At 40.6% G+C, this 27,605-nt stretch overlaps 2 protein-coding genes and 1 non-coding gene across 4 annotated transcripts in view; 2 read left to right on the top strand and 1 right to left on the bottom strand.

Moving 5' to 3' along the window:
• The window catches only part of ttyh3a (tweety family member 3a), a 56,778-nt gene extending 45,183 nt beyond the window's left edge, over positions 1-11,595 (bottom strand). Inside the window, exon 1 of the mRNA XM_021624923.2 lies at positions 10,490-11,595. Coding sequence (XP_021480598.1) covers positions 10,490-10,615 — 126 coding nt within the window. The 5' untranslated portion in view covers positions 10,616-11,595. The remainder of the gene's footprint in view (positions 1-10,489) is intronic.
• A 1,117-nt stretch (positions 11,596-12,712) lies between these two features.
• LOC110538233 (sorting nexin-8) lies at positions 12,713-27,515 on the top strand. 2 transcript variants are annotated; one of them, XM_036938294.1, is made up of 13 exons: positions 12,934-12,955; positions 16,660-16,787; positions 17,533-17,662; positions 20,599-20,789; positions 21,314-21,434; positions 23,048-23,184; positions 23,312-23,392; positions 23,489-23,649; positions 23,895-24,024; positions 24,122-24,190; positions 24,541-24,690; positions 25,207-25,356; positions 25,576-27,515. In XM_036938294.1, the coding sequence occupies exons 1-13, from the start codon at positions 12,934-12,936 to the stop codon at positions 25,663-25,665; spliced, it is 1,560 nt and encodes a 519-aa protein (XP_036794189.1). In that variant the 3' UTR covers positions 25,666-27,515. The 2 variants fall into 2 exon arrangements, with proteins under 2 accessions (XP_036794190.1, XP_036794189.1); XM_036938295.1 differs by lacking the exon at positions 16,660-16,787 and having other exon boundaries at positions 12,713-12,955; positions 25,576-25,820.
• Positions 24,326-24,400, top strand: trnaa-ugc. The gene has a single exon. It is a non-coding gene; the product is annotated as a tRNA-Ala (tRNA).
• Positions 27,516-27,605: the final 90 nt, after the last annotated feature.

Here is a 27,605-nt window from a genome sequence, read left to right on the forward strand (position 1 = left end):
AGAAGTTTTAGGTTGTAGTTATTATAGGAATTATAGGACTATTTCCCTCTATACCGTTTGTATTTCATTAACCTTTGACTATTGGATGTTCTTATAGGCACTTTAGTATTGCCAGTGTAACAGTATAGCTTCCGTCCCTCTCCTCGCTCCTCCCTGGGCTCGAACCAGCAACACAACAGCCACCATCGAAGCAGCGTTACCCATGCAGAGCAAGGGGAACAACTACTAGAAGGCTCAGAGCGAGTGACGTTTGAAACGCTACTAGTGCGCGCTAACTAGCTAGCCATTTCACTTCGGTTACACCAGCCTCATCTCGGGAGTTGATAGGCTTGAAGTCATAAACAGTGCAATGCTTGACGCTCAACGATGAGCTGCTGGCAAAACGCACAAAAGTTCTGTTTGAATGAATGTTCAGTCTCAATAATATGCCATTTATATCCATAAATGTCCAGTTACATTGAATTCATGTTCAGAAAATACTCAAAAAAGTCAGCAGAAAATATAGGTAGCGCGGCAAGATAACGTAAATAGACATCATAAACTTTGACTAAATATACATGTTCTACATATAGTTAGAAAGATACACTGCTTCTTAATAAAATCGCTTTGTTACATTTATTTTTAACGTTACAGAAATCGCTCACTATTCAATATTCTGAGACAGCGCTCAGATATAAGCAATATTTCTCCGCTATGTTGGAGTCAACAGAAACACAGATTTCAGCATAAATATTCCCTTACCTTTGATGGTCTTCGTTCAGAATGTACTGGAAGGGTTCATACTTACCCAAAACATCGTTTGGTTTCAAGTCTTGTGTCTTTGTATTAGCTACTGCTAACAATATCAGCTGAAATGCACCCAAAATGTCCTCTGGTCTGGAAAAGTTGCGCATCAAAACTTCAAAATTACATATTATATGTCGACTAAACAGGTCAAACTATGTGCAGAATCAAGCTTTAGGATGTTGTAATCATAGAAAACAATTTTCTATTCAACCGGTCATTGTTAGCTCTCCCCCGGAGTGCTGGAACAAAGGAATGGCCGGGACCAATTCGCGCCCTAACGCACAGGTATTTTCTCGCGGCACTCACTCAATTCACTCCCATAGGGCCAATTCTCACGGGATTTGAACGATTAAACGCTCTACTGAATGAGGACATCTAGTGGAAGACATAGAAAGTGTCCCCAGATCCATAGCTGGTTGGGAAGAGGGGTCGATGACGTCAAAGTTGCCCCAACTTTCATGACCACAAAACTAGTTTGGAAGAATGCCTGCCCTGTGAGTTCTGCTATACTTACAGACATAATTCCAACGGTTTTAGAAGCTTTAGAGTGTTTTCTATCCAATAATAATTATTATATGCATATATGAGCAATTTTTGACAGATTTTTTTTCAGTTTACTATGGGCACGCAAAAAAAAAAATTATCAACGGAAATCAAATTTATCAACCCATGGAGGTCTGGATTTGGAGTCATACTCAAAATTAAAGTGGAAAACCACACTACAGGCTGATTCAACTTTGATGTAATGTCCTTAAAACAAGTCAAAATGAGGCTCAGTACTGTGTATGGCCTCCACGTGCCTGTATGACCTCCCTACAATGCCTGGGCATGCTCCTGATGAGGTGGCGGATGGTCTCCTGAGGGATCTCCTCCCAGACCTGGACTAAAGCATCCGCCAACTCATGGACAGTCTGTGGTACAACGTGGCGTTGGTGGATAAGACATGATGTCCCAGATGTGCTCAATTGGATTCAGGTCTGGGGAACGGGCGGGCCAGTCCATAGCATCAATGCCTTCCTCTTGCAGGAACTGCTGACACACTCCAGCCACATGAGGTCTAGCATTGTCTTGCATTAGGAGGAACCCAGGGCCAACCGCACCAGCATATGGTCTCACAAGGGGTCTGAGGATCTCATCTCAGTACCTAATGGCAGTCAGGCTACCTCTGGCGAGCACATGGAGGGCTGTGCGGCCCCCCAAAGAAATGCCACCCCACACTATGACTGACCCACCGCCAAACCGGTCATACTGGAGGATGTTGCAGGCAGCAGAACGTTCTCCACAGCGTCTCCAGACTCTGTCACGTCTGTCACATGTGCTCAGTGTGAACCTGCTTTCATCTGTGAAGAGCACAGGGCGCCAGTGGCGAATTTGCCAATCGTGGTGTTCTCTGGCAAATGCCAAACATCCTGCACGGTGTTGGGCTGTAAGCACAACCCCCACCTGTGGACGCCGGGCCCTCAAACCACCCTCATGGAGTCTGTTTCTGACCGTTTGAGCAGACACATGCACATTTGTGGCCTGCTGGAGGTCATTTTGCAGGGCTCTGGCAGTGCTCCTCCTGCTCCTCCTTGCACAAAGGTGGAGGTAGCGGTCCTGCTGCTGGGTTGTTGCCCTCCTACGACCTCCTCCACATCTCCTGATGTACTGGCCTGTCTCCTGGTAGCGCCTCCATGCTCTGGACACTACGCTGACAGACACAGCAAACCTTCTTGCCACAGCTCGCATTGATGTCCCATCCTGGATAAGATGCACTACCTGAGCCACTTGTGTGGGCTGTAGACTCCGTCTCATGCTACCACTAGAGTGAAAGCACCGCCAGCATTCAAAAGTGACCAAAACATCAGCCAGGAAGCATAGGAACTGAGAAGTGGTCTGTGGTCACCACCTGCAGAACCACTCCTTTATTGGGGGTGTCTTGCTAACTGCCTATAATTTCCACCTGTTGTCTATTCCATTTGCACAACAGCATGTGAAATTCATTGTCAATCAGTGTTGCTTCCTAAGTGGACAGTTTGATTTCACAGAAGTGTGATTGACTTGGAGTTACATTGTGTTGTTTAAGTGTTCCCTTTATTTTTTTGAGCAGTGTATGAGCAAACAGAAACAGCATAACACCTATTATCAAATGCATCTCACGGCCTGATGACATGTTAAGTATTGTCCTAGAGAAACAGGTCTATTGCTGAGTACTGTAGGTCCAGCACCAGTCCCATCCTTCAGCCTGCAGCACATAGGGAGAGGGCAGGCACTTCATATGTAGTTCACACAGGCCTCTCGCTCATGTTTGTATTCCTGTGGGGGAATACAGGTTGGGAGTTCATTGTAATTACACAGATTTCGATCCAGACAGTTTCTCCTCCCCTAGTAGTCGGATATATTAAACAGGAAAATACCGGCACCCTGGTTCTCTAAACAGATGCATTTTTCAATAAGATCAGCCTAACGGGCTGCCCCTGGGCTCTTGGTGAATTGAGGCCTCTCCATTGAAGCGCTTTATTGAGACGGTTTCCCCACCCTGGAGAAACAAAATCTTAACTCAAATTACAGTATCTCACTGAGCTCCATCTCCTGGGCAGCCATCTGTGTTACCTAGTGATATTATACCACTACTTCATGGATACACAGCGCAAACATTTTCAAATACTACATATGCTGAAATGCAAGTTGAGAAAATTCATACCTCGAGTGGTTAAATAAATGGAAAATAGTCATTGTCACTGTCTGACTAAGTGAAGTTCAAAAGGGGCTGGAGAGGAGCCGTACCATCCTGTGAACAGGATGCTGGCATTGTTTCAACCCCTTCTCATCTTCCCAGCTTCTGATCCAAGATGATGGGAATTCAATGCTGACTAATAATGACCTTCAATTTAAAAGTCATTCTCTACCTTTTAGTCATGATTTCTTTCATTTTCACTCCCCATTGTCAAGAAAAGGAAATGGTCCTTGTTTTATGTTGCGATTCAAGTTTCAGGGATGGGAGTTCTGTTTTTCACATACCAAAAAAGCAAATCGTGGTCCATATGTGTTCAATTAAAGGGCACTTAACCTCTTCATCCTACCCCCTCCTTTTTCGAACATTCTGTTAAAAATCGCGCAACATTTCAGCGTCCTGCTACTCATGCCAGGAATATAGTATATGCATATGATTAGTATGTGTGGATAGAAAACACTCTGAAGTTTCTAAAACTGGTTAAATCACGGCTGTGACTATAACAGAGCGTGTGTTTCATCGAAAAGCGCAAGAAAAACTGGTCACTGAAAAAAGTATCCATGCGCCCCTTTCATGTATTGTTTAAAGGAAACCAAATTTAATATGGACACGGATGCAATTCCTACAGCTTCCACACGATGTCGCCAAAAACGTAATTTTCATTGACAAAATCCTTTGAGACATTACCAATAGATCCGTCATTCCATCCAGCCTACAACAATCGATTTTGGAAGATTGAAAAATGGACATTGTTTTCTTGAGTAGCTGCTATTGAATACAGATCGCCCAGTGATCAATTTGATCGCTTATTAACGTTTACAAATACCTAAAGTTGGGTTACAAAAGTAGGTTGAAGTGTTTTGTCAAAGAATATAGGCAACTTATATAATTTTTAAAAATGACGTTGCGTGTTGGAAGAGAGCTTTTTTCCTGAAGCAGACAGGCTATACAAATGGATATTTTGGGCATTCATGGACGGATTTAAATCGGGAAAAATACCAATTTGTGATGTTTATGGGACATATAGGAGTGCCAACAAAGAATATCATCAAAGGTAATGAATGTTTTATATTTTATTTCTGCGTTTTTGTGTAGCACCGGCTACGCTAATTATTTTGTTTACGTCGCCTTCAGGCATTTTGGGGTGTTGCATGCTATCAGATAATAACTTCTCATGCTTTCGCCGAAAAGCATTTTAAAAATCTGACTTGTTGGCTAGATTCACAACAAGTGTAGCTTTAATTCAATACCCTGCATGTGTATTTTAATGAACGTTTGAGTTTTAACGAGTACATTTAGCATTTAGCGTAGCGCATTTGCATTTCCAGGTGCCTACTTGAGACGTCTGCGTCTCAAGTAGAATCACAAAGTTTTAAGTATGGCTTTGAATTAGACACATTGCCAAGAAAGAATAGCAGACCCAAATCCCAAGACAAGGGAAGAGAGAAAATAACACGTGCTGACTCAACTGTCCACTTTGTCCATTACAATCAGGTTTCACTTCCAGGTCAAATTCCCCACATCTAAAATGAACTGCTTGATGAACATATGCAGACGGATGCAGTGACAAACAGCCTGTTTCCTGTAACAACTAGGAGTCTTGTGTCACACCAGGTGAACAAGCTGACATAACAGATTATCACCCTGTTGCCCTTCTCCACTTCCTGTGCATGAAGACACATCATTAGATGACACTACGTAAAGACAAAGTAAATGGATAAATACAATTTCATTTTTGGCTAACACTCCACCACACCAGGTAAATAAAAATTGGTTCTCTCATACATCAATCTCACTGTGCTATTGGCAGTGTGGATGTCAACATACTTGCCCTAACCAAAGTAGCCTACTTTTAAAAAAGGCATTTCTGGCCAAGTATGGCCTAAATCTAAAGAATATATATTTTCCCACTCCTCAGGCTAGCCTGGGCTCTCCTGGTTCTCTGACCCAGGTAGGAGGCTGAAACCATGCTGGCCCTGTCTACTTTCCTCACACCAGTCTGCCCACACCCAAACAAACTGAGCTCCAGTCCCACTCCCGTCCATCAAAATGGCAATAGACTGATAGACTACCTCTCTTCTTCCACCTCGGAAAACCTTGGCTCTGGTCCACAATTTACAAAAGATGCCTCTTGACAACCCCCCTCCATGTTGGCCTTCTGACGCGAAGGATTTTGTCAGACAGCCATCTTCACTCGTTTCTCACTATTGCCAAAACGTTTCTAACTATAAAGCACCAATGAAGAAAGTGGATGACTGTCTTCATCATTAAGACATCATTAGATATCAGAATGAAAGGTGTGATGACTGTATGTATGCCTCAGGACAAATGTTGCATATATGCCTGGTTAGGCCTATAGATCTCCTTTGTGGGCCAAATCAGAGCTTAAGGGGAGAATTGGCGTACTTGGCAACATAGGCCTACTCAAAATTTGTGGACACTTGAGGCGGGGGTAAAACAAATCCTGGCTTTTGTCATACCCTGTCGACAGACTGCCAATTATCTCTCATTTTGAAATCCACTTCAACACTAAAGTCTTAGCACTTGCTGTTAAAAAGAGAAAAATGGGAAAAAGGTCACTGATCAGCGCATCAAGGACAGAGTGGATTTTTCTTCAGTGAGGGTTGAGTGAAACCCTCAAGTAAAGGAGCTGAGAATATCCATTAATTCTGACCCTGTGAACAAGTGCCATGCTGCAGAGTGCAGGGGGATGGTTCTCCCCTCCCCAATCTTCAGCTGTGCAGCTCGCTTGCACTGGGCTGCTGCACTCACTCATCTTCTACTACACACTCATTGGCGTAACCTCTAAATCTATGGTAGTGGGACTTGGTGGTGGGCAATAGCGAGGGCAGTTCGTTCATGCAAATGACCTTAGGGTAAATCCATATAAATTCAATCACTTTTTGACAGCATCTCTTTTGATTCAAAACTAAAAACTTTCCATACATGTTTGCCCATGGAAGAAGTGGTCAGAAAGTGACTTTTTGGACCTGAAGGCCAACACATCCAGGAGATCGAGGTACTCAAAGTTCTGCATACCCCACCATATCATGAGATCCATGTATTCCTCACTGGAAAATATAAATACTTGAGTTTGATATTGTTTAAAAGCTTACAAAACAGGTTTGTCAAACTTTTCTAAATTCTAGATTTGTTATTTGTTGTTTAATATTTTTTTTTAACCACCAATGGACCTATCCCTTCACACCACTGCAACACCTTTGACATTTTAAGTGAATTGTAATTTTAACTTCAAATTAGTGCCACAAAGATTGCCGTCGGTCCACCCAATGTGCAATGTCAACTTAAATGATCATGCCTTTGTAGTATCTATACGATTTCCTACGGAGGATATGTACATACATACATACATTAATATATAAATACATACGTTTACATACACTTAGGTTCCCCTCATTTTGTCTGTCATAGTTGAAGTGTACCTATGATGAAAATTACAGGCCTCTCTCATCTTTTTAAGTGGGAGAACTTGCACAATTGGTGGCTGACTAAATACTTTTTTGCCCCACTGTATGTAGTTATCAGATCACTGCTTATCAAAACATTTAGCAATAATGCTTTCACTTATAGACTCAGCAAAAAAAGAAATGTCCCTTTTTCAGGACCCGGTCTTTCAAAGATAATTAAATAACTTCACAGATCATCATTGAAAGGGTTTAACTTCTTTGGGGTAGGTGGCAGTATTTTCACGTCCGGATGAAAAGCATGCACAGAGTAAATGGCCTGCTACAAAGCCATAAAAGCAAGAATATGCATATTATTAGTAGATTTGGATAGAAAACAAGTTTCTAAAACTGTTTTAATGATGTCTGTGAGCATAACAGAACTCATATGACAGGCAAAAACCTGAGAAAAAAATCCAACCAGGAAATGGGAAATCTGAGGTTGGTCTATTTTCAACTCAGCTCCTATTGAAGATACAGTGGGATATTGGTATGTTGCACTTCCTAAGGCTTCCACTAGATGTCAACAGTCTTTAGAACCTTGTCTGATGCTTCTACTGTGAAGAGGGGCTGAAGGAGAAGGGAATGAGTAAGATCTGCCATGAGCTGACCATGCTCTGACCATGCGCATTCACATGAGGGAGCTCTGTTCCATTGCACTTCTGAAGACAATGGAATTCTCAGGTTGGAACATGATTTAAGATTTATGTTAAAACGATCCTAAAGATTGATTCAATACATCGTTTGACATGTTTCTACTGACTGTTACGGAAATGTGACATTTCGTCTGCTTTTAGTGAACACGCTTCGTGACTTTGGATTTGTTTACCAAATGCGCTAACAAAAGTAACTATTTGGACATAAATGATGGACATTACCGAACAAAACGAACATTTCTTGTGGAAGTGGGATTCCTGGGAGTGCATTCCGACGTAAGTGAAGATTTCTGATGCTATTTATGAATTTTGTTGACTGCATAATATGGTGGATATATTTGTGTCTTATTTGGGCTCTGAGCGCAGACTCTTTTTTGCTTTTTCCGTAAAGCTTTTTTGAAATCTGACACAGTGGTTGCATTAAGGAGAAGTGCATCTAAAATTCCATGCATAACAGTTGTATCTTTTAGCAATGTTTAATATGAATATTCCTGTAAATTGATGTGGCTCTCTGCAAAATCAAAGGATGTTTTGGAACTTCTGAACGTAAGGGGCAAATGTACTCAGATTTTTGGATATAAATATGAACTTTACCGAACAAAACGTACATGGATATTGTAACATGAAGTCCTATGAGTGTCATCTGATGAAGATCATCAAAGGTTAGTGATTCATTTTTATCTATATTTCTGCATTTTGTGAATCCTCTCTTTGGCTGGAAAAATGGCTGTGTTATTCTGTGAATAGGCACTCACCTAACATAATCGTTTGGTTTGCTTTCGTCGTAAAGCCTTTTTGAAATTGGACACTGTGGCTGGATTTACAACAAGTGTATCTTTAGAATGGCGTAAAATACATGTATGTTTGAGGAATTTTAATTATGGGATTTCTGTCGTTTTGAATTTGGCGCCCTGCAGTTTCACTGGCTGTTGAAGAGGTGGGACGCTTCCGTCTCACCTACCCTAGAGAGGTTAAACACTGTTTTCCATGCTTGTTCAATGAAACATAAACAATTAATCAACATGCACCTGTGGAACGGTCGTTAAGACACTAACAGCTTACAGACAGTAGGCAATTAAGGTCACAGTTATGAAAACTTAGGAAACTAAAAAGAGGCCTTTCTATTGACTCTGGAAAAACAACAAAAGAAAGATGCCCAGGGTTCCTGCTCATCAGTGTGAACGTGCCTTAGGCAGGTAGGAGGAGGTATGAGGACTGCAGAAGTGACCAGGGCAATAAATTGCAATGCCCGTACTGTGAGACGCCGCTACAGGGAGACAGGACGGACAGCTGATCATCCTCGCAGTGGCAGACCACGTGCAACAACACCTGCACAGGGTCGGTACATCCGAACATCACACCTGCGGAACAGGTACAGGATGGAAACAACTGCCAGAGTTACACAGGGAACGCACAATCCCTCCATCAGTGCTCAGACTCTCTGCAATAGGCTGAGAGAGGCTGGACTGAGGGCTTGTGAGGACCTGCCTTACAACAGGCCTACCAGAGTGTTTGCTAAGTGACTAAAATGTCAAAATCGGGCAGCCAGATGACCTTGGGGATCACAACCTAAGGTCAAAGGTCATACATCAAGCTCTTAATGACCTATTGATGCCGGGCTCTGTCTCCTGAGGAACAGAGTTACAGTGTGACAAGAATGCAGAAAAGAATGCAAATAATGCCTAACAGACTAATCATCAGCGAACACATGGCACATTACAGACATGACTGAGTCGCATTCACACTGACATGGCCCACAGCTTCCTTTGGTTAGGACAGAGTCATCTCAAGAAATTTGAGAAATAACTTCTGTAGGTCGGGGATAGTAAATTCAATTCCATCAGCATGACTTAATCTGGGGTTATCTTGAGACGTGTAGGCTGGATGAAGTGTTGGGTCAGCAGGCCCACGGCCCAGTATTAAGTCTGATAACTGACAGGTTATCTTGGTCCTAGAAGCTGTGAATGAGCAGCTCTGGCAATCTCCCTTTCCCTTCTCCCTGAGCACTCAACAGACAGTCAGTCACACACAGTGCCAGGAGACACAGCCCTTTTTTTGAGCCTGTTGTGACAACTGTCGTTGTGATACCCACAGCAGCTGACAGGGAAGGGGAAGCCATCTGTTAATCTCATCCTCCTCCATACACTTTGGAGGCAGACAAGCTCATTTTGGAAATCCCCATTTTAGCTAACTTAAAATGTCCATAGTTTGTTTGCTGTTGCACAGGCCAAAGCCATAACAGCCACACAGTAAATGGGCATTATGCTCCCCCTCACACAAACTAAATTAGGAGAACCAGACCTAGCTGAATAGCTATGATTATGCTGCAATTTATGAAATATGGGATCCCTGTTATAACTCGGTTTAAAGACCACTGTCTTTAATCCACCTCCACCCATCCCTCAAATCCATACATGTCATGTCTTGTCAGAAGGTAACAGTGGCTGTTTCTGCAATGGGAAATCAACCTGACAACAGTTTGAGAAATATAGCCTGCAAAAGTAGTTGTCAGTCACCCCTCCAGTCTCAGTAGGGACTAGGTCTATGTACTGTACCACGCCTAGGGAACCACAGTTAATAAGGAGTCTTGAGTATTCTTGCAAAGGCTCTGCACCAAACAAGTTTAATAGGAATTGTCAATACACCGGGGTATAACATTGCATTGGTCTGTGCTGATGCCTGCCCCATTTGTTAAACTCCCCAAAATCCTCACTCAATTGCATCATCCCAGAATATTATCATACATCAAACAACAGCAACCCACTGGCAACTCCTTTGTTTACAAAGGTATAATGTTTGACAGACATTTATTGCTTCTGATTCACAAGACACACATACACAGTTCAAGTAAGTGTATGTCATAAAGTTACCTGTTGATATGACGAGTCCTCCGGGCGAAAATCGCTGCTCGTCTGTTCGAATTGAAGGTTGAAATGAGGGAGTCGGTGTAGCAGGTTGACCCACCACGGCGGTGAGTAGTTGACAACCGCTGCCATGGTATGAGGGCTGTGGACGCTTTAGGGAAACTGTGATCGGTGTGGTCAGTCAAAAATGAAATAATGGACTGAGCCCGCGTCATAAAGTTATTGTTAGCAAGCGGCCCAGCAAAAACAAAGAGATTTCTATGTCCTAAAGCAGAACGTCAGACCTAATGCATTGTGGTCCAACGTTAAACTGTACCTGAGATATCGGTTGTCACTTCTTCCCTACGGTACTAACAAACGTGTAGCTAACTATATCCACTGTCATATAACACTACCATGTTCACTTCTGTCATGTGTAATACTAAACTGTGTCAAAAAATCTGAAGGAGGAATAGGCTACCCAGTCAACTAACGTTAACTTCACGAACACCCCCACGCAGATGACAGTCCATCCACCTTATTGTAGTTGCCTGTCCGTCTGGTTAACTACTGTACAGATGACGTAACGTTATTTTGCTAACGGGATAGCTTCCCAACTCAACATGCAAGTAACCTTAGCTAGCTAGCCGGCTAACTATTGTTGTTGAGCAATTCTACAGAACGCATCCAATCCATTCAAATACTTTCGTAAGAAAAAATGCGTAGCTAAAACATTTGATTTGATTCTCAATAATTCATTCTGGATTATAATTTGACTGTCCTTTCCTCGTTATCAGTCATAGCCAGTTGATTGTTACTCGTGTTCCAATGTATCAAGTTAGCAGCAGGCTAGTTGGCTTGCTAACTAGCTTAGCGAATATATCCGTGCTCCTTCCGTGGTTGCTCCAGTTCCATTTGCGCCCTTTGTATTTTCTTCAATTTTCCTAAATGCCTTGATTGCGACCAAGTCTTTTACTGTATTGCAAAGTAGTTTAAAGTGGACAATTCCCGTTCATTCACTAAAGATAAACAACAATTCGGTGAACTGTTCAGGGGACTACGACGCTGCAACCTCGACACCATCCGATGCAGATTTGCAGTCCCGCTCGCACCCACAACAACCCCACTCCTCACGCAGCGCCGCTGTCTCGTTGCAAATTATTTGTGTGTAGTGGCCTCTGGTGGCGAGATGGTGAAGCTACACACACCCAGGCATATTTTGAGTAAGAGCGAGTTATCAAGTCGACCTGCTGCGTAAAGGGATAAATGAACAAACTATTGGGCTCTATCCAGGAACTCATTATGACACATACTGTACAATAACAACATTTTTGTAATTATCAATTTAGGGTCCTGCTAATTACTTGACTGTTTTTTTCACTCCTTCGGGATCTATTGGAGGAGACAAATCACCCTTCAAACTTTTAGACCATCTGAACCCAAAATAGACTTGTAGACCATCTGAACCCAATGTAATTATATACACATTTGTATATCAATATCCAATAAATAGATTTGGTGCACTGGTCCTCAAAGAGATGTTCTTTGATTTATTTGGCTAGAGTTTTTTTCAAATCAAGTTATGGTTAGGCAGAGGTGGAAAAAGTACTCGATTGTCATACTTGAGTAAAGCTACCTTAATATAACATGACTCAAGTAAAAGTGAAAGTAACCCAGTAAAATACTACTTGAGTAAAAGTACAAAATAAAAGTAAATGCTATAGATCAAATTACTTATATTTAGCAAACCAGACGGCACAATTTCCTTTTTATTATTATTTTTGACAGCCAGGGGCACACTCCAACACTGAGACATAATTTACAAAGGAAGCATTTATGTTTAGTGAGTCCACCAGATCAGAGGCAGTAGGGATGACCAGGGACTTTCTCTTGATAGGTCAAATTCACACACTTTTCTCCTGGACTGCTAAGCATTCAAAGTGTAACTAGTACTTTTGGATGCCAGAGAAAATGTATGGAGTAAAAAGTACAACATTTTCTTTAGGAATGTAGTGAAGTAAAAATAGTCAACAGTATAAATAGTATAGTAAAGTACATATATCCCAAAAAACTACTTAACTAGTACTCTAAAGTATTTTTTACTTAAGTACTTTACACCACTGCGGTTAGGCTATGTCATAATTGCTCGGTTTCCAAAATTGGACTGAGAATGGGAATGCAATTATATTCTAGGGCAGAGGCATATTTGAGGTGTTTCAAGCCTTTGTGGGGGAGGGCCCATATACAATAACACTTGTTCACCTGCGATTCCTAATATCCAGTTTGCAGTAATCCATATCTTGTCTAGTGCCTACAATAATGTTTGGACATATACAGTACTGCTGCATAAGGTCTGAAATCTGGCAAAAGTCCAAAGTTCACTACAACTTTAAGAAATAGGAAATTATTCGAGGTTTTTTCTTCAGGAAATCACATGGAGGTGCTGTCGTGCTCACATGACAATCTGAACTATGGCAAGCGAGCTCAATGAAGGTAATTTGCTAAATACATGTTATGTTCCACATCTTTATGTTAGATTTAAGAATATGTTTTCGACTTTTTGTAAACGTTCCACGTGGCGACAGGCGAAGTAATGTTCTTTTTTCGGGGGGGGGGGGGGTATGTTTGTTCATTGAATTCAGACTAAGAGAACGCGGTGTGAACTGTTCAGAGCTAAATAGTGCAGCCTACGATTCGTGATGTAACTATACAACCTGTCAATTTAAGATCAACAGTAATATAGTAGGTTTACTGCGAATTGTAAAATGCAGGCTACTCATCTGAGCATTAGATTACAAGTTTAGCAAGGGTGTTTAGTTTATTAGGTTCCCCATTAGCTACTGCACATGCAGCAACTACTCTTCCTGAGGTCCACGTAAAATGTACATAACAGTACAGAACAGTAATAGACAAGAACATATAGGTGTAATTAAGGGTGATTTGACAGATAAACTCGTTTTTTTATACAGTAGGGTAGGCTGCTGTACCGTTGCATTGGTCTGCTCATTGTTATGTTCTCACCTGGTTTGGATGTTACTGTCCCATAGGATTACAATCTATATTATATTTCTATGACCTGTCCAACTCACGTATTCAACGTTCCATAGCATAGGACTAACCTGGTTGTCTTCTATTTAGCTATTATATTCCACTACATGCCTCTCCTGTCATTTGCCTAAGAGACTTTAGGCACTCTTCATATGAACAGTCTATCATTAAGATTTGATCCTGATTCGATAACCCTCACAGTTATCATCCAATCACAATATTTATGCAAATTAGACTAATAGAAAAGCATTAATTTAATTCATACATTTAATTAGAAACATTCTAACGATAGGTATTCTGACTTAATACATGTCATTGTAAACATAACATTGGGTGTGGGGAGAGCAGAGGATTCCGTCTTGCTTCTTCTTACTATTTTTACCAGCCTCTTGGCAAATGACAGGAGTGGAAAGTTAGTTGGTACCCAGACTACCATAGGAAAGTTGTCGATAGTAATTTTTTTTTCATTATGAAAATGACATATAATGGAAATGAGGGATACAAAGTATATTGAAAGCAGGTGGTTCCTGAGTTAATTAAGCAATTAACATCCTATCATGCTTAGGGTCATGTATAAAAATGCTGGGCAAGCCATTATTTTGGCTACCCATCCCACAGAGCATGATTGGCCACTGAATGGTTTGATGGGCATGAAAACGATGTAAACCATATGCCATGGTTGTCTCAGTCACCAGATCTCAACCCAATTGAACACTTATGGGAGATTCTGGAGTGGTGCCTTAGACATTGTTTTGTATTCAGGACATAAAGTTTGTTTCTTTGCCACATTCTTTGCAGTTATACTTTAGTGCCTTATTGTAAATAGGATGCAAGTTTTTTAATATTTTTTTTCAGTACAGGCTTCCTTCTTTTAACTCTCATTTAGGTTAGTATTGTCGAGTAACTACATTGTTGTTGATCCATCCTCAGTTTTGTCCTATCACAGACATTAAACTCTGTAACTGTTTTAAAATCACCATTGGCCTCATTGTGAAATCCCTGAGCAGTTTCCTTCCTCCCTGGCAACTGAGTTAGGAAGGACACCTGTATCTTTGTAGTGACTGGGTGTATTGACACACCATCGAAAGTGTATTTAATAACTTCACCATGCTCAAAGGAATATTAAATGTCTGCTTTTTTTTACCCATCTACCAATAGGTGCCCTTCTTTGAGAAACATTGGGAAACCTCCCTGGTCTTTGTGGTGGAATCTGTGTTTGAAATTAAGTGCTCGACTGAGGGACCTTACAGAGTGTGTGGGGTACAGAGATGAGGTAGTCATTCAAAACTCATGTTAAACACTATCATTGCACACAGAGTAAATCCATGCAACTTATTATGTAACTTGTTAAGCAAATCTTTACTCCTGAACCTATTTAGGCTTGCATTAACAGGGTTTGAATTCTTATTCACTCAAGACATTTCAGCCTTTCATTTTTAACCAGTAAACATTTCTAAAAACAAAATTACAATTTGACTTTATAGGGTACTGTGTGTGTGTGTGGACCAGTGACACAAAATCTAAATTTAATACATTTTAAATTAAGGCTGTAACACAACAAAATGCACTGTAGATCCAAGTTGGCTAGACTTTAAATAGAAAGATTATCTGGCTACTCACTAGCAGGTGGGCTGGTGCTTGAGATTGTTTATGAGATCTGTGTTAAAGATGCACTATGCAGAAATCACTCAGCCATTTCCTGGTTACTAAAATTTGAATAGTTTGCCTAATTTCAGTTTGTGACAAAACAAGCAAATATAGTGGAGAGCATCATTGTACCATCTAACCACTGTGAAATATATTTTCCATAAGAAAAATATTGTATGTTCAGCTGTTTTGAAGCTGATGTACAAAAACGCAAAAACAAAACTTAAGTACAGGAAGCATAGAAATAGCGCAAATAAAATAGATCTACCGCTTCTTAGACTTGCTTTCCATGAATGTCAGATCTATAACGCACATTTCTATGTGAACATGCTGTTTTGCCCAAAAAGTTACATTTTACACCTTTATTTTTCTATAATGCCCGTAACGAGAAGTTGGTCATTATTAGTGGATGTGCATGGTTCTGGTAAAAATTATAACAAAAATTGCATTTTCGTAGACTTATTTGAAAGCCAGATCAGTGATTTTGCAAAAATGCAGGTTAATCTATTTTGATAAAATAATTATATTATTAGTGGCTCCTATGTTGAAGGCTTATTTTGTAGCCTAGGTATCATTTTATAAGCCCAGAATTCAGCCCTACCTGCACCTTAGAGACTGCTGCCCTGTGTACATAGTCATTGAACACTGGCCACTTTAATTATGTTTACATACTGTTTTACCCACTTCGTATGTATATACTGTATTCTAGTCAAGGCTCATCTTATATAACTACTGCTGTACACACCTTTTCTATTCATATACTGTCCATAGTTTCACACCATTATATAAATATACACTGACTATACCAAACATTAGGAACACCTTCTGGCCCATGTTGATGCTGACCCATGTTGACTCCAATGCTTCCCACAGTTGTGTCAAGTTGACTGGATGTCCTTTGGCTGGTGGACCATTCTTGGTACACACGGAAACTGTTGAGCGTGAAAAACCCAGCAGCGTTGCAGTTCTCGACACAAACTGGTGTGCCTGACACCTACTACCACACCCTGTTCAAAGGCACTTAAATATTTTGTCTTGCTCATTCACCCTCTGAATGGTACACATACACAATCCATGTCTCAAGGCTTGAAAATCCTTCTTTAACCTGTCTCCTCTACATGGATTTTAAGTGGATCATAGCTTTCACCTGGATTCACCTGGTCAGTCTGTCATGGATAGAGCAGGTGTTCTTAATGTTTTGTACAATGTGTAAAATATCTATATATAGTCGGACTCTGACATTGCTCATTCTGATATTTCTTTTGGAGTGTGTGTGTTTCTGTATTGTTAGGTTTTACTGCACTGTTGGAGCTATAAACAAGCATTTCGTTGCACCTGCGATAACATTTGCAAAATATATGTACGCGACCAATACATTTGATTTTGTGTATGTTAAATGAAATCGATCTTGCCATGATGTTTAACCACAAGTCATGCAGTTAATAAAAATGTCTTCATCCACATAAATCCATGCCTAATGGTTTGTGCACCTCCTCTGTCAGGATCAGTGCCTCCATACTACAGGGAGGTGTATGAGGCCATCCGGAGTAAGATAGAGGAACGAGTGCAGGTGGAGGTCTTTAAGAGGTTGCTCAGCAGAACAGATCTCCCCAGTGCTGTGCAGGGCCAGGTGAACACAATGTTTTCTTTACTTTGTTGTCACATCTATGATTTAGAATGGCTGCCAAATGTGGAAAGGGAATTCTGGCTGTTTGTGTTTTTTTTTTTTTTAGGCTCAAGTTTTTGTTGTTATGAAACAGAAGCACAGGCTGGTTTGTTATGTATTAGACCTATGGGTTTTCTATCCTCTTCCCTTCTTGGAACTCCAAGAAAAGTGAACAAGACATTCTGCAGAATAGGAAGTAGACACTAAACAGAAAAGTCTTGAAAAACATCTAGCGCTCTTTGATACAAACCATTCAACTCTATTCAAAGACCCTCTCAAGCCTATATTTTTTTTACCACTAAGTACTAAGGGGGTAATTACAATACTAGTTCCAACACCAGTTATTAGAAAGGGCGGTTTTTGCTAACTATCTCCTTGCTGCCATTTAATTAGTGGTATTTGCTTCAGTAAAGCTTACTGGAAAGTGATGGTATTTGAAGGGATGGCGTTTAAAAGTTGTGTTATTCAAGAGCACATGGGACATGAAAAATACAACGTGTCACACGTTATCCATGGAAACGCTTCATTGATGTATTTCAGCTGAGACCACATGGTTCAGTTTGATGTTTCTTTTGTATCATTCCTAAAGTGTGTATGAAATCATTACTAAAGTGTGTTCTGCATTTTCTCGTCAACCACTGCTGAATTTATACCTTGGATTGAGCAGTGACCTGTTAAGAGAGTCCTGTAATGTCCTTGTCTTTTTCAGATTGCTGAGCATGTTGACTACACTGATGGATTCTTAAGCAAGTTGTCCCTATATAAAGCACTGGCGTTGATCGCGCTTGCTCAGCAAGGAAAGCAACCAAGCCCGAAACTCTTAGAGAACTGCATACAAGGTAAGCCTTTGAACTAGTTGTTTTCAAGGGAGGACATAGCAGTAAATGTGTAGCTTAATGAGTAGCTTGGCTGTTTAGTATCTAAGGTCAAAAACCTTTGTGACCCCTATGAACAGCTTGTGTGAGAAAGTTCAGTTCACTATATATTTCTTGTGTGAAGTTGAATATGCATGTGACAAGCTAAAGTACACATTGAATTTGCACACAAAAGAAGCAAGTGTGCTGTGCTTAAAAGCTGGTCCTAGTTTTATCAGAGTGTGTTGTATTTGTTGGCCGGTTTCCTCTAACCTCTGGGCATTGCGTCCGGGAATCCACCAGCTCCCTTCCCATGTCTCTGTAAAAGACCTTTCCCTGCCATTTTTTATTCCTCTGGAACAGCTCTGTGAAAATCATAATGAAAGTTACAGGAAGAACTCTTCCCTCTCTCTTAAGTACACTTGTATTTCTTGATTGTATGAATCAATTTACTTTCACATTCTGCGGCTAGGTTTTTGAGTGTTACAGTGTACTTAAGTTGGAGAGGAGTGGTCGTCTTTTGTTTTTCAGAGGTAGCCATTACTCCGAACACAGCCCTGAGTTAGAGCTCTGTTCCAAAGCTCATATGATTATTTAGGGCCCTCTGTGTTATTTCAAGTGCTGCCAATATGGCAGCTGACCGCTTTCTGTGAAATTGATGTCACGTTTTCTCTGCTGAGCTATGGTAGAGCTGGTTTCTTGGTTGTGGTAGGAGGACTATTAACTCTGCTCATATCTCTGTGGAATGTCAAGGAGGGTTACATTCAGGATCACATGAATCACACCACCATAATTGTTTGAAAGACTTAAGAGACATTTGAGTTTAGGGAGAGTCATGTGTGCTTTCTAATGGTGTCAAGTCTAGTTTCCTCAATATTACAAAAGGTGTACCGCAGGCGTTGGTATTGGGACCTGTGCTCTTTACTATGTAATATATATAGTGCCGTGAAAAAGTATTTTTACCCCTTTCTAATTTTCTTTACTTTTGCATATTTTTGATACTGAATGTTATCAGATCTTCAACCAAATCCTAATATTAGATAAAGGGAACCTGAGTGAACAAATAACACAACAATTACATTACATTTATTTATTTCATAAATAAAGTTATGCCACACCCAATGCCCCTGTGTGAAAAAGTAGTTGCCCCCTTACACTCAATAACTGGTTGTGCCACCTTTTAACTGCAATGACTCCAACCAAACACTTCGTGTAGTTGTTTATCAGTCTCAAGTCACTGTGGAGGAATTTTGGACCACTCTTTCATGAAGAACTGTTGTAACTCAGCAACATTTCTGGGTTTTCAAGCATGAACTGCTTGTTTCAAGTCCTGCCACAACATCTCAATTAGGATGAGGTCTGTGCTTTGACTAGGCCATTCCAAAACTTAAAATGTATTGCTTTTTAGCCATGTAGACTTAATTGTGTGTTTTGGATCATTGTCTTGATGCATTACCCAGCTGTGCTTCAGCTTCAGCATACAGACGGATGGCCTAACATTCTCCTGTAGAATAATCTGATACAGAGCACAATTCATGGTTCCTTCTATTAAGGGATGTCGTACAGGTCCTGAGGCAGCAAAGCATCCTCAAACCATCACACCACCACCACCATGCTTGACCATTGGTATGAGGTTCCTACTGTGGAATGCAGTTTTTGGTTTTCGTCAGGCATACTCAGGCATGTTGTCCAAAAAGTTACACTTTTGAATCAATCATAGAACATTCTTCCAAGAGTCTTGATGATTATCCAGGTGTCTCCGGGGGCTTTTTGGCAAACTTGGATAACATATGCTGACGAAAACAAAACACTGCATTCCACAGTAAGAACCTCATGACAACGGTTAAGCATGGTGGTGGTAGTGTGATGGTTTGGGGATGCTTTTCTGCCTCAGGCGATGTGAGATACTGATCAACAACAACAGGAAGTATTTGATTGCAGCTAAAGGTGGCACTAGTTATTGAGTGTAAGGGGCAATTCATTTTTTCACGCAGGGGAATTGGGTGTTGCATAATTGTGTGAATTAAATGAATAAAATAAGTATAACTTTTTTTGTTATTTGTAAACTCAGGTTCCCTTTATCTAATATTAGGTTTTGGTTGAAGATCTGATAACATTCAGTATCAAAAATATGCCACAAATTGAGAAAATCTGAAAGGGGGCAAATACTTTTACCAGACTGCAGCAAGCCACTAGTCTTAAACCGTTGGATGCTATCTACCGTAGCGCGCTTCACTGACAGGTTTAGTACTCATCACTGCATCATGTATCAGAAGGTTGGCTGGACCTCACGAAAATCCTGTAGATTACTTTATTACTCCTTGTTTACAAAGCTCTGCTCCACAAGATTCCAACATACCTCACTTCCCTGTTGAAATATTTCAATATGAGATACCGATCCCGCTCCGAGGTTTTCTTAACTCTTGAGGTCCCGGTTCCACAAAGTTTGGTAAATTCGCCTTTAGTTTTAACGCACCACAGTTCTGGAATACCTTACAAACAATTTTCACCTGGATTCCCTGGTGCCGATAGGGCAGTTTAAAACTCTGTTGGTAAATGAATTCACGCAAGTGTGTCCTCAGGCACCATTGCAAATGAGACACTGTTCTCAATTGGGCTCCCTTGATTAAATAAAAGTAGCCAAAAAAATGTGTGGGAGATTTCAAGTGTCTGAGGGATCAGAGGGCAACTAAGGTGAAATGCCAAATGTACACTGGAACATGCTTGCTTTTCCCACACAACTTGGATGTGTGTAGGATTTTTTTTTTATATTCAAACCTGCACTACAGGAAATCATAAATTATGTCTATTAGTTCAATAGAGCTGGATGTGTACACTTTGTCTGTGAGCATAGATGTGCTGATTGCCTTCTAGAGAAATGAGTAGATGAGAGCATTGGTTACTCATGTTTGATTTGACAGAGTTCCCTAAGCCCCAACTTGGCGAGTTCAAGGTTCTCCAGACTCTGAGGATGCAGCCAACTCAGGAGAGCCCCCTCACGGTGCCCCAGACCCTGGGCAAGCTGCTTGCCAGGGAGACAGTCCAGGTGGAGCTAATTCCTGAAAAAAAGGGTCTGTTCCTCAAACACGTGGAGTACCAGATCACCAGCCAGGTGAAGGCTGCATTTAATTACATACGAGAGTAACATAAATGGCCTTTGTTAGAAGAACAGTCAAGGAAATTATTCATAGAAAAGGTCAAGCCCAGACTTTACCATGTATATACCTTGTTACTTCAAATAGGTCACATTTGTGCATTACAAGCAACATATTTTTGTATAGGAATTTTGATCATAACTCCAAAAAGCCTGTAATTCCCTCTGGATATGTTCCTGGCTCCTCAATTATTTCTGCATTTTTGGCTTGGTGAAACGAATGGCTTTAATGCTTGTTGGTAAGGGTCCACCTAAGAATTCATGTATACATACAGTACATTGCATCGTTTACACTGGATGCCTAAACTGAACAGAGTTGGTGTTGTTTCTGTGCAGTGAGCATTCCCAAACAGTATGAACTAAAGCCAACCCATGACAAACACATCCATTGTCAATATATTTGTTGAATTCACAACCCAAAGCATTATGTTATTTTGCACATCTCTGTTATTCACAAATAATATTTGTTTGAACTTTTTCAGCATTTTAAGATCTCTGTTTACCGGCGGTACACTGATTTCGATGTCTTCCACGAGCTCTTGCTGCAGAGGTTTGCCTACAGAATGGTGCCTGCACTGCCGCCTAAGAGAATGCTGAAAGGAGGTAAATGGAGGATGTCAGTCAGAACGTTTGATTATTAGGAGGAGAGTGAGGCTTTGATCTGTAAGTAATAGTGTTCCACTCTGCATCAGAGCTGGGGGTCCCGCTGCTCCAAAGAAACTCCAATTCTATTAATCCAACTTCACCTGTGTTCCCACAGCAGACATGAACTCTGTCTTCATATTACCATTATTAGATACCATTGTTATTACTTTATTCAGGGTTGGGCGGATAACTTGAAAAATTTAATCCGTTACTGATTACAGTTACATGGTAAATAATAATTTTAATTACTCCAAATAAGTAACCTAATCCAATTACATTTTCGATTACTTTTGCATTACTTTCAATTCTAGCATCCAGACATATTTGAATAATATAGTATTCTTTAATTTAGTAACATGATTATTTCCAAATGGGGTGAGAGCATAGGTTAAAGATCCTATAATTCATGTTATATTCTATGTGTAAGAGCATAGTCACAGGGCTCCATACTAACATTGTCACTTGTCAGCACCAGCCCATGATTTGGTTGCACCACAATGGTAGCCTTATCGTCTTATAAAGCAATTCAGCGTTTTTTTTATTCAGAGGTGTACTAGACTACTAACATGGTATGATTCAAGAAATACACAGTTTATTCTAACATCATGTTCAAGTACAACTGCATGATTCCAGCTATTTTGAATTGCAACCTCAACTGGTGATTGTCAAGGTTTTGGGGTTTGGCAACTAGGCAATTGTTATTATTTTACTATGAAAATAGGGTTACAGAATTGTTATATATTTTTTGTTCAATAGATATACATTTGTCTACATCTTTTTGGGCACTAATTTACATTTTGAGGCTAGTTTATTTGGGACTAATTCACCAGCTGAGGAAGTGGTTAGCTAGATCACTAACTCAAAATATAGCGTATTATTGATGTAAATGTATATCTAACAGTACATTTAATCTATATGCCTATACACCCACCTTGAATGCCCTTTGTTGGATATTAAATACAATTCAGACCAGAAAGCTTAGACCCTTTTTCTTTTAAACAGTGTCAACATTGGTGGCATTCAATAGTGTTTTTCCCATGATTAGGCCTACATTTTGAAATATTGTGCAATCAGAAAGCATTTCATAAAGGAAAGAGAGTTTGAAACTGCACTGCTTCAAAGCAGCAAGCAGGAACTCTGTAGTCCAGATGATTTTGCATTGACCAGTGAGCCAGGTGTCAATGTTTTGGAAGCCTTACCAATTCATTCAACCACATAAGAAGCCATCCACCCTTAATGGGTGATCAGCGGAATAATAGAATCTCTGAGAGCATGTGAGAAGTGCTGATGGTACGCTAAATGACAGCAATGATGACAAAAGTTTTATCAAGATGAAGTATATCAAATCAATAGATAGATGAATAGATAGATGAAGTAATCCCGTCAAGCAATTAGCTGTTTTTAAGAATGTAAGTAATCCGATTACACTTTTTAAAAAGTAATCCAGGTTGATGAGTTACTTCAAGAGCCAACCCTGACTGTATTACATAAAACGGTATGATATCTTCTGTTTTACGGAAGCAGAACAACTGAATATGCTGGCTCTTTAACTGACCTCTGTCTGTCTACAGTCCTGACCTCCATGTCTGAGAGGGACTTTATAGAGGGAAGGCGGCGTGCTCTGGGCCGGTTCATCAACCTAGTGGCACGACACCCCTTCTTCTCTGAGGACGAACTGGTCAAGACCTTTCTCACCTTCAACGGCTCGGTACGTCTCTGCTACTGAAAAGACCACCTTGGTTCATCTCTGCTAGTTGTCTATGCCAAGTTCACATTGGGCTTGCCATGGATAATGACCGTACTGCTCACACAACTTTACTCTCTCTTACTCTCAGGATGTTCAAGTGAAAATGCGTGATGCTTGCAAGAAAATGGGAGATGAATTCATGACTAATACAATGGCAACTCTGGCAAAGGTTTGTATTGTTTCTATTATGAAATAGTACATCAAATGACTATTTGATATCCTACTGAGACGCAGCAGTGTGAGTCTTGGTACATCTGTGCTGTAGGATTATCTCCCAGCTGATATCCAGGCCCAGTTTTCATCAAGCAGAGAACTGATCAGGAATATCCACAACAGCTTTCACAAGCTGCGGGACCGGGCAGAAAAGATGGCAGAGCGCTCCAAGGAAAACGCCACTGATTTGCTAATGTTTGGAAGGGAGCTCAGGTACAGAACTCAGCATTTAAGGGCATAAAGCTCTCTTTCTCTATCGCCCCTCTCTACGCAAGTGTTTTGGCCCAAGGAAATGTATTATGCTAGCTAGCCCACCAATACAACAGTTTTGGGGAAGAAAATGTTGGCAATTGTGAAGGATTTGTTTTCTTTTCCTTTTCCGGGTTTCACTTCAAATCGTTTTTGTCAGCCAAGACACCGTACTGGTCCAGCTTCTCTAGTTATGCTTTCTGTTGCAGTACACTGGGCTCCGACAGTTCACCCATTCCCTCTCTGGCCTCATCCCAAAGCACCTGGGGCATTCTCCGTCAGTCTCTGAAAGGCCTTTCCGTGGAGTTTGCTCTGCTAGCCGACAAAGGTGCTCAGCAGGTACAATCCAGCTCACTGTATACTGTACCACCTGCTCTACAGTGCTATTGCCAAACTACCTGCGTGCTAAACATAATTCATTCATTGATATCTTAAGGGGAGGAGAGAAGAGGACGATGTTGTGGAAAAACTGAATCTATTCTTGGATTTGCTGCAATCATACAGAGTGAGTTTGAGAAATGTAAAATATGCAGTTACTGAAGAACTATGAATCATGTTAATGCAATGTTACCAGTATTATTACAAATGTACTACACAGGTATAACAGCAACTTAATTTAGAGTGTTAGCAAAACATATTTGACCCATGTGGCTCAGTTGGTAGAGCATGGTGCTTGCAACGCCAGGGTCGTGGGTTCGATTCCCACGGGGGACCAGTACGAAAAAGTATGTACTCACTACTTACTGTAAGCCGCGCTGGACAAGAGTGTCTGTTAAATGACTATAATGTTTTAAAAAATAGGGTAGTTATTTAGTCATTTCTTACCCAGTGTGTGTGTGTTGTTGTATCCCATAGGATCTGTGTGAGCGGCATGAGAAGGGAGTATTGCACGAGCACCAGAGAGCGCTGCAGAAGTACGGTATGATGAAGAGGCAGATGATGAGTGCCACAGTGCAGCCCAAAGAGCAGGTGTCAGTGGAGCAACTGGAGTCTCGCATTGTGCAGGTTCTCTTTGTCATTCATTCTACCTCCTTCTCTATCTCTCACTCTCTCACTCACTCACTCAGTGTGCTTGAAAACGCTCTTCCTTCCTCATTTACTCAGGGTTGTCACATGTCAAATCAACACTGTTGACATTATTTAATCTTCATTATCCTGACATCACAGGCCAACCCAGCCTCCCTCCTTCGGAGAGACTGTCCTCTCTGACATTGAGATGAAGGAGGGAACAGCATTTTCCTATATGCCATCATTGGGGAGTTGATTGATACCCTGGTATAAGGATTGATGTCCTTGTATATCCTACCACATTTCTCATACTAAACCATTTTAGGACGATATTGCATTTGACATTTGGGTATTTCAGCCCTTAGAATGGATCTTATATGTCATGTTTTTCAACACTGACTTCTACAGACAAGGCCATGACAGCATAGTCTTATGATCAATGAGGCTGTTCCTCTTGATAACCATCATATGGTTGTGGTTTGTGAAGTAATGGTTTGTATCCTCCCCCAACAGCAGGAGAACGCCATTCAGACCATGGAACTGCGGAACTACTTCTCCCTGTTCTGCCTTCACCAAGAGACTCAGCTCATCTTCACATACCTGCCCATCACCTCTCACATCCTGGGAGCCTTCGTCAACTCACAGGTCCAAGGTCACCAAGAGGTGAGACTCACCTGGAAATATAGTGTCAGGCATGGATTTCTAAGGATTGAGTTGAAGTAGTGGAGCACACAGTTCATAGGTTGCTGTGTGTGTGTGTGTGTGTGTGTGTGTGAGAGTGTGGATTCTAATCTTTAATAGATACACAATTATAAGATGATTGTCTTGTTGGCCAGAGGATGCTTTCACTGTAACAGACTACTTTGTTTGATCGATAACTAGATGGGTGCCGTGTGGAATGATCTCCAGCAGAAGCTTGGGTGTCTCTTCGGTGTCGATGAAATGCAATCCCCTCCTCTTACACCCAAGTAGACACCCATGTCCCCTTCTCTCTCAACGAGCGACGAATATGCTGCTTTGCAAGCCAAGAGACAGTCAAAGTCTCAGAAGGGACTGATGGTGAACTGTTTTCATAAAACCTTGAAAGACACTACAAACTGTGCCTTAAGTATCAATCAGTGGTGAGTAAATGTAGTTTACTCACTTTTTTCTTTGTGGGACAGTTTATCCATCTTTTGCGGAAAAATGCATTGAAGTCTCTGCTACCCGGCTATCAGTTTACCCTCTTTTTTTTTTTTTTTTTACCACTATATCACTGATTTCAATGAATGGATGTGGTCTGCAGCTCGAGATATATTATACCGTACGTGCATCCTCACTAGGGATGTCAGAGGTTGATCAGTCAAAGGAGCTCATTGGGAAGTGGAAGAGTGCTTTGAAGAATGTGTACTGCTGCCTTGCTGTATGAGGAGAGGAAAATATTGATTTCATAATTGATATATAGGGAACATTTTGTTGAAAAGCTGGACCTTTCTGTGTTATTTTGTAGCTCACTGCCTTTACCATATGAGGGAATTCTTACCTACACTTCTTGGAGGATCATTCGCCTATGTTGAGGTATAATGTAGTGTCTTATTGCAGGCAGACACATTTAAGAATCCACTAATTAAGCTGATTGAAGATGTTGCCACACAGAGACGATAGGTTTCCTTGCCGCAGCCCGGTGTTGGCAATATAACCTTTTGTGTTTAAAATGACTAGCGTAAATGTTTAGAAAGATTCTAATCAGGGCAAAGCCTCATTTCTGATAAAGACAGGCAAACCAATATATATTGAAGTAAATGTAGTAGCAGCATGCTATTCAATGATTTGTTGGGAAGTACAATGTAAGTATTAATCATCCTACTGACCACACTTGTGCAACTGGGCTTGCTAGCTTGTTGTGTTGATATTCATGCAAAGGACTTCAGATTCCTCGCTTCAATCGAATCTTAGTTGCAGTACTGTGAAAAGCTACTTCAGTTTCTACGCAAGAGCCGAGCAATCTATCAAGAGGAAGTTTGATCAAATGTAAATAATGAATGATTTATGGCTGATATAACACTCCACCTGACCAATGGTGAACGTACCAAAGAAACATGCTACAATGCCACACAGTCATTAGTGCAATTATGAAGTAATTATCCTGTAATATTTTATTTCAGGTAGAAATTAAATGTGCTCTGTGTTAATGCCTCTGACAATGTTTCAGTTTGAACTGAGCTGCAATGTTGGTTCAGTGTTTACTTAATGTAGATTTGAAGAAAATTATATTTAATATTTTTCTGTGTATGTAATATTCAAGAATATTCTGATGTATCTTTTTCAATAATATACCCAATGATTTATTGTCCTCTTATTCAACAGTATACATTGATTCCATGTCTAAAGCATAAGATTATGTTAGTAAAGTTTTTCATTATTTGATCTGATGAAGAATTCAGTTTTCCACTCACAATTTTGAAGGTTTTACGGATGTGCAAATTGCATGTTTTACATGTAATTAAAGTACATGAATGAGGCTGTGTAACAAAATGGAGTCTCCCAATTAGAACTGAGTTATATTAAAGAGCTCTGGGGCAATACGTTTTGTTATTCAATGCATTCTTTTTTGTCTTCTCTGTGGAACTGTTAATTGGTTCCTCACAAGTTCTTATTATTGTGTCAACATAAGATATTGTCATAACCTTATTTTTTTGGCAAGTCTTAAATAATAAGAGGAACAAATGCTTTATCTGATCTTTGAGAAAGAACATTGGAACTAGGTGAAGGATGTGGATACAGGACCATTAACTATTGCAGTTATGTTTAATCTCACTTAAATAAAAAGTATTAGATACCCACCCGTCTCATTAGTATTATTTGGCTCCCGAGTGGTGCAGCGGTCCAAGGCACTGCATCTCAGTGCAAGAGGCGTCACTATAGTACCTGGT

The sequence above is a fragment of the Oncorhynchus mykiss genome, chromosome 12, assembly GCF_013265735.2.
Source record: "Oncorhynchus mykiss isolate Arlee chromosome 12, USDA_OmykA_1.1, whole genome shotgun sequence".
In the NCBI taxonomy this organism is placed as follows: Eukaryota; Metazoa; Chordata; class Actinopteri; order Salmoniformes; family Salmonidae; genus Oncorhynchus; species Oncorhynchus mykiss.

Excerpts from the sequence above, each read along its gene's own strand:
- LOC110538233 (XM_036938294.1), top strand. The coding sequence starts at position 12,934 with ATGGCAAGCGAGCTCAATGAAG. Across the intron at positions 20,790-21,313 it reads AGTACCAGATCACCAGCCAG|CATTTTAAGATCTCTGTTTA; the intron begins GTGAAGGCTGCA and ends GAACTTTTTCAG. Across the intron at positions 21,435-23,047 it reads TAAGAGAATGCTGAAAGGAG|TCCTGACCTCCATGTCTGAG; the intron begins GTAAATGGAGGA and ends GTCTGTCTACAG.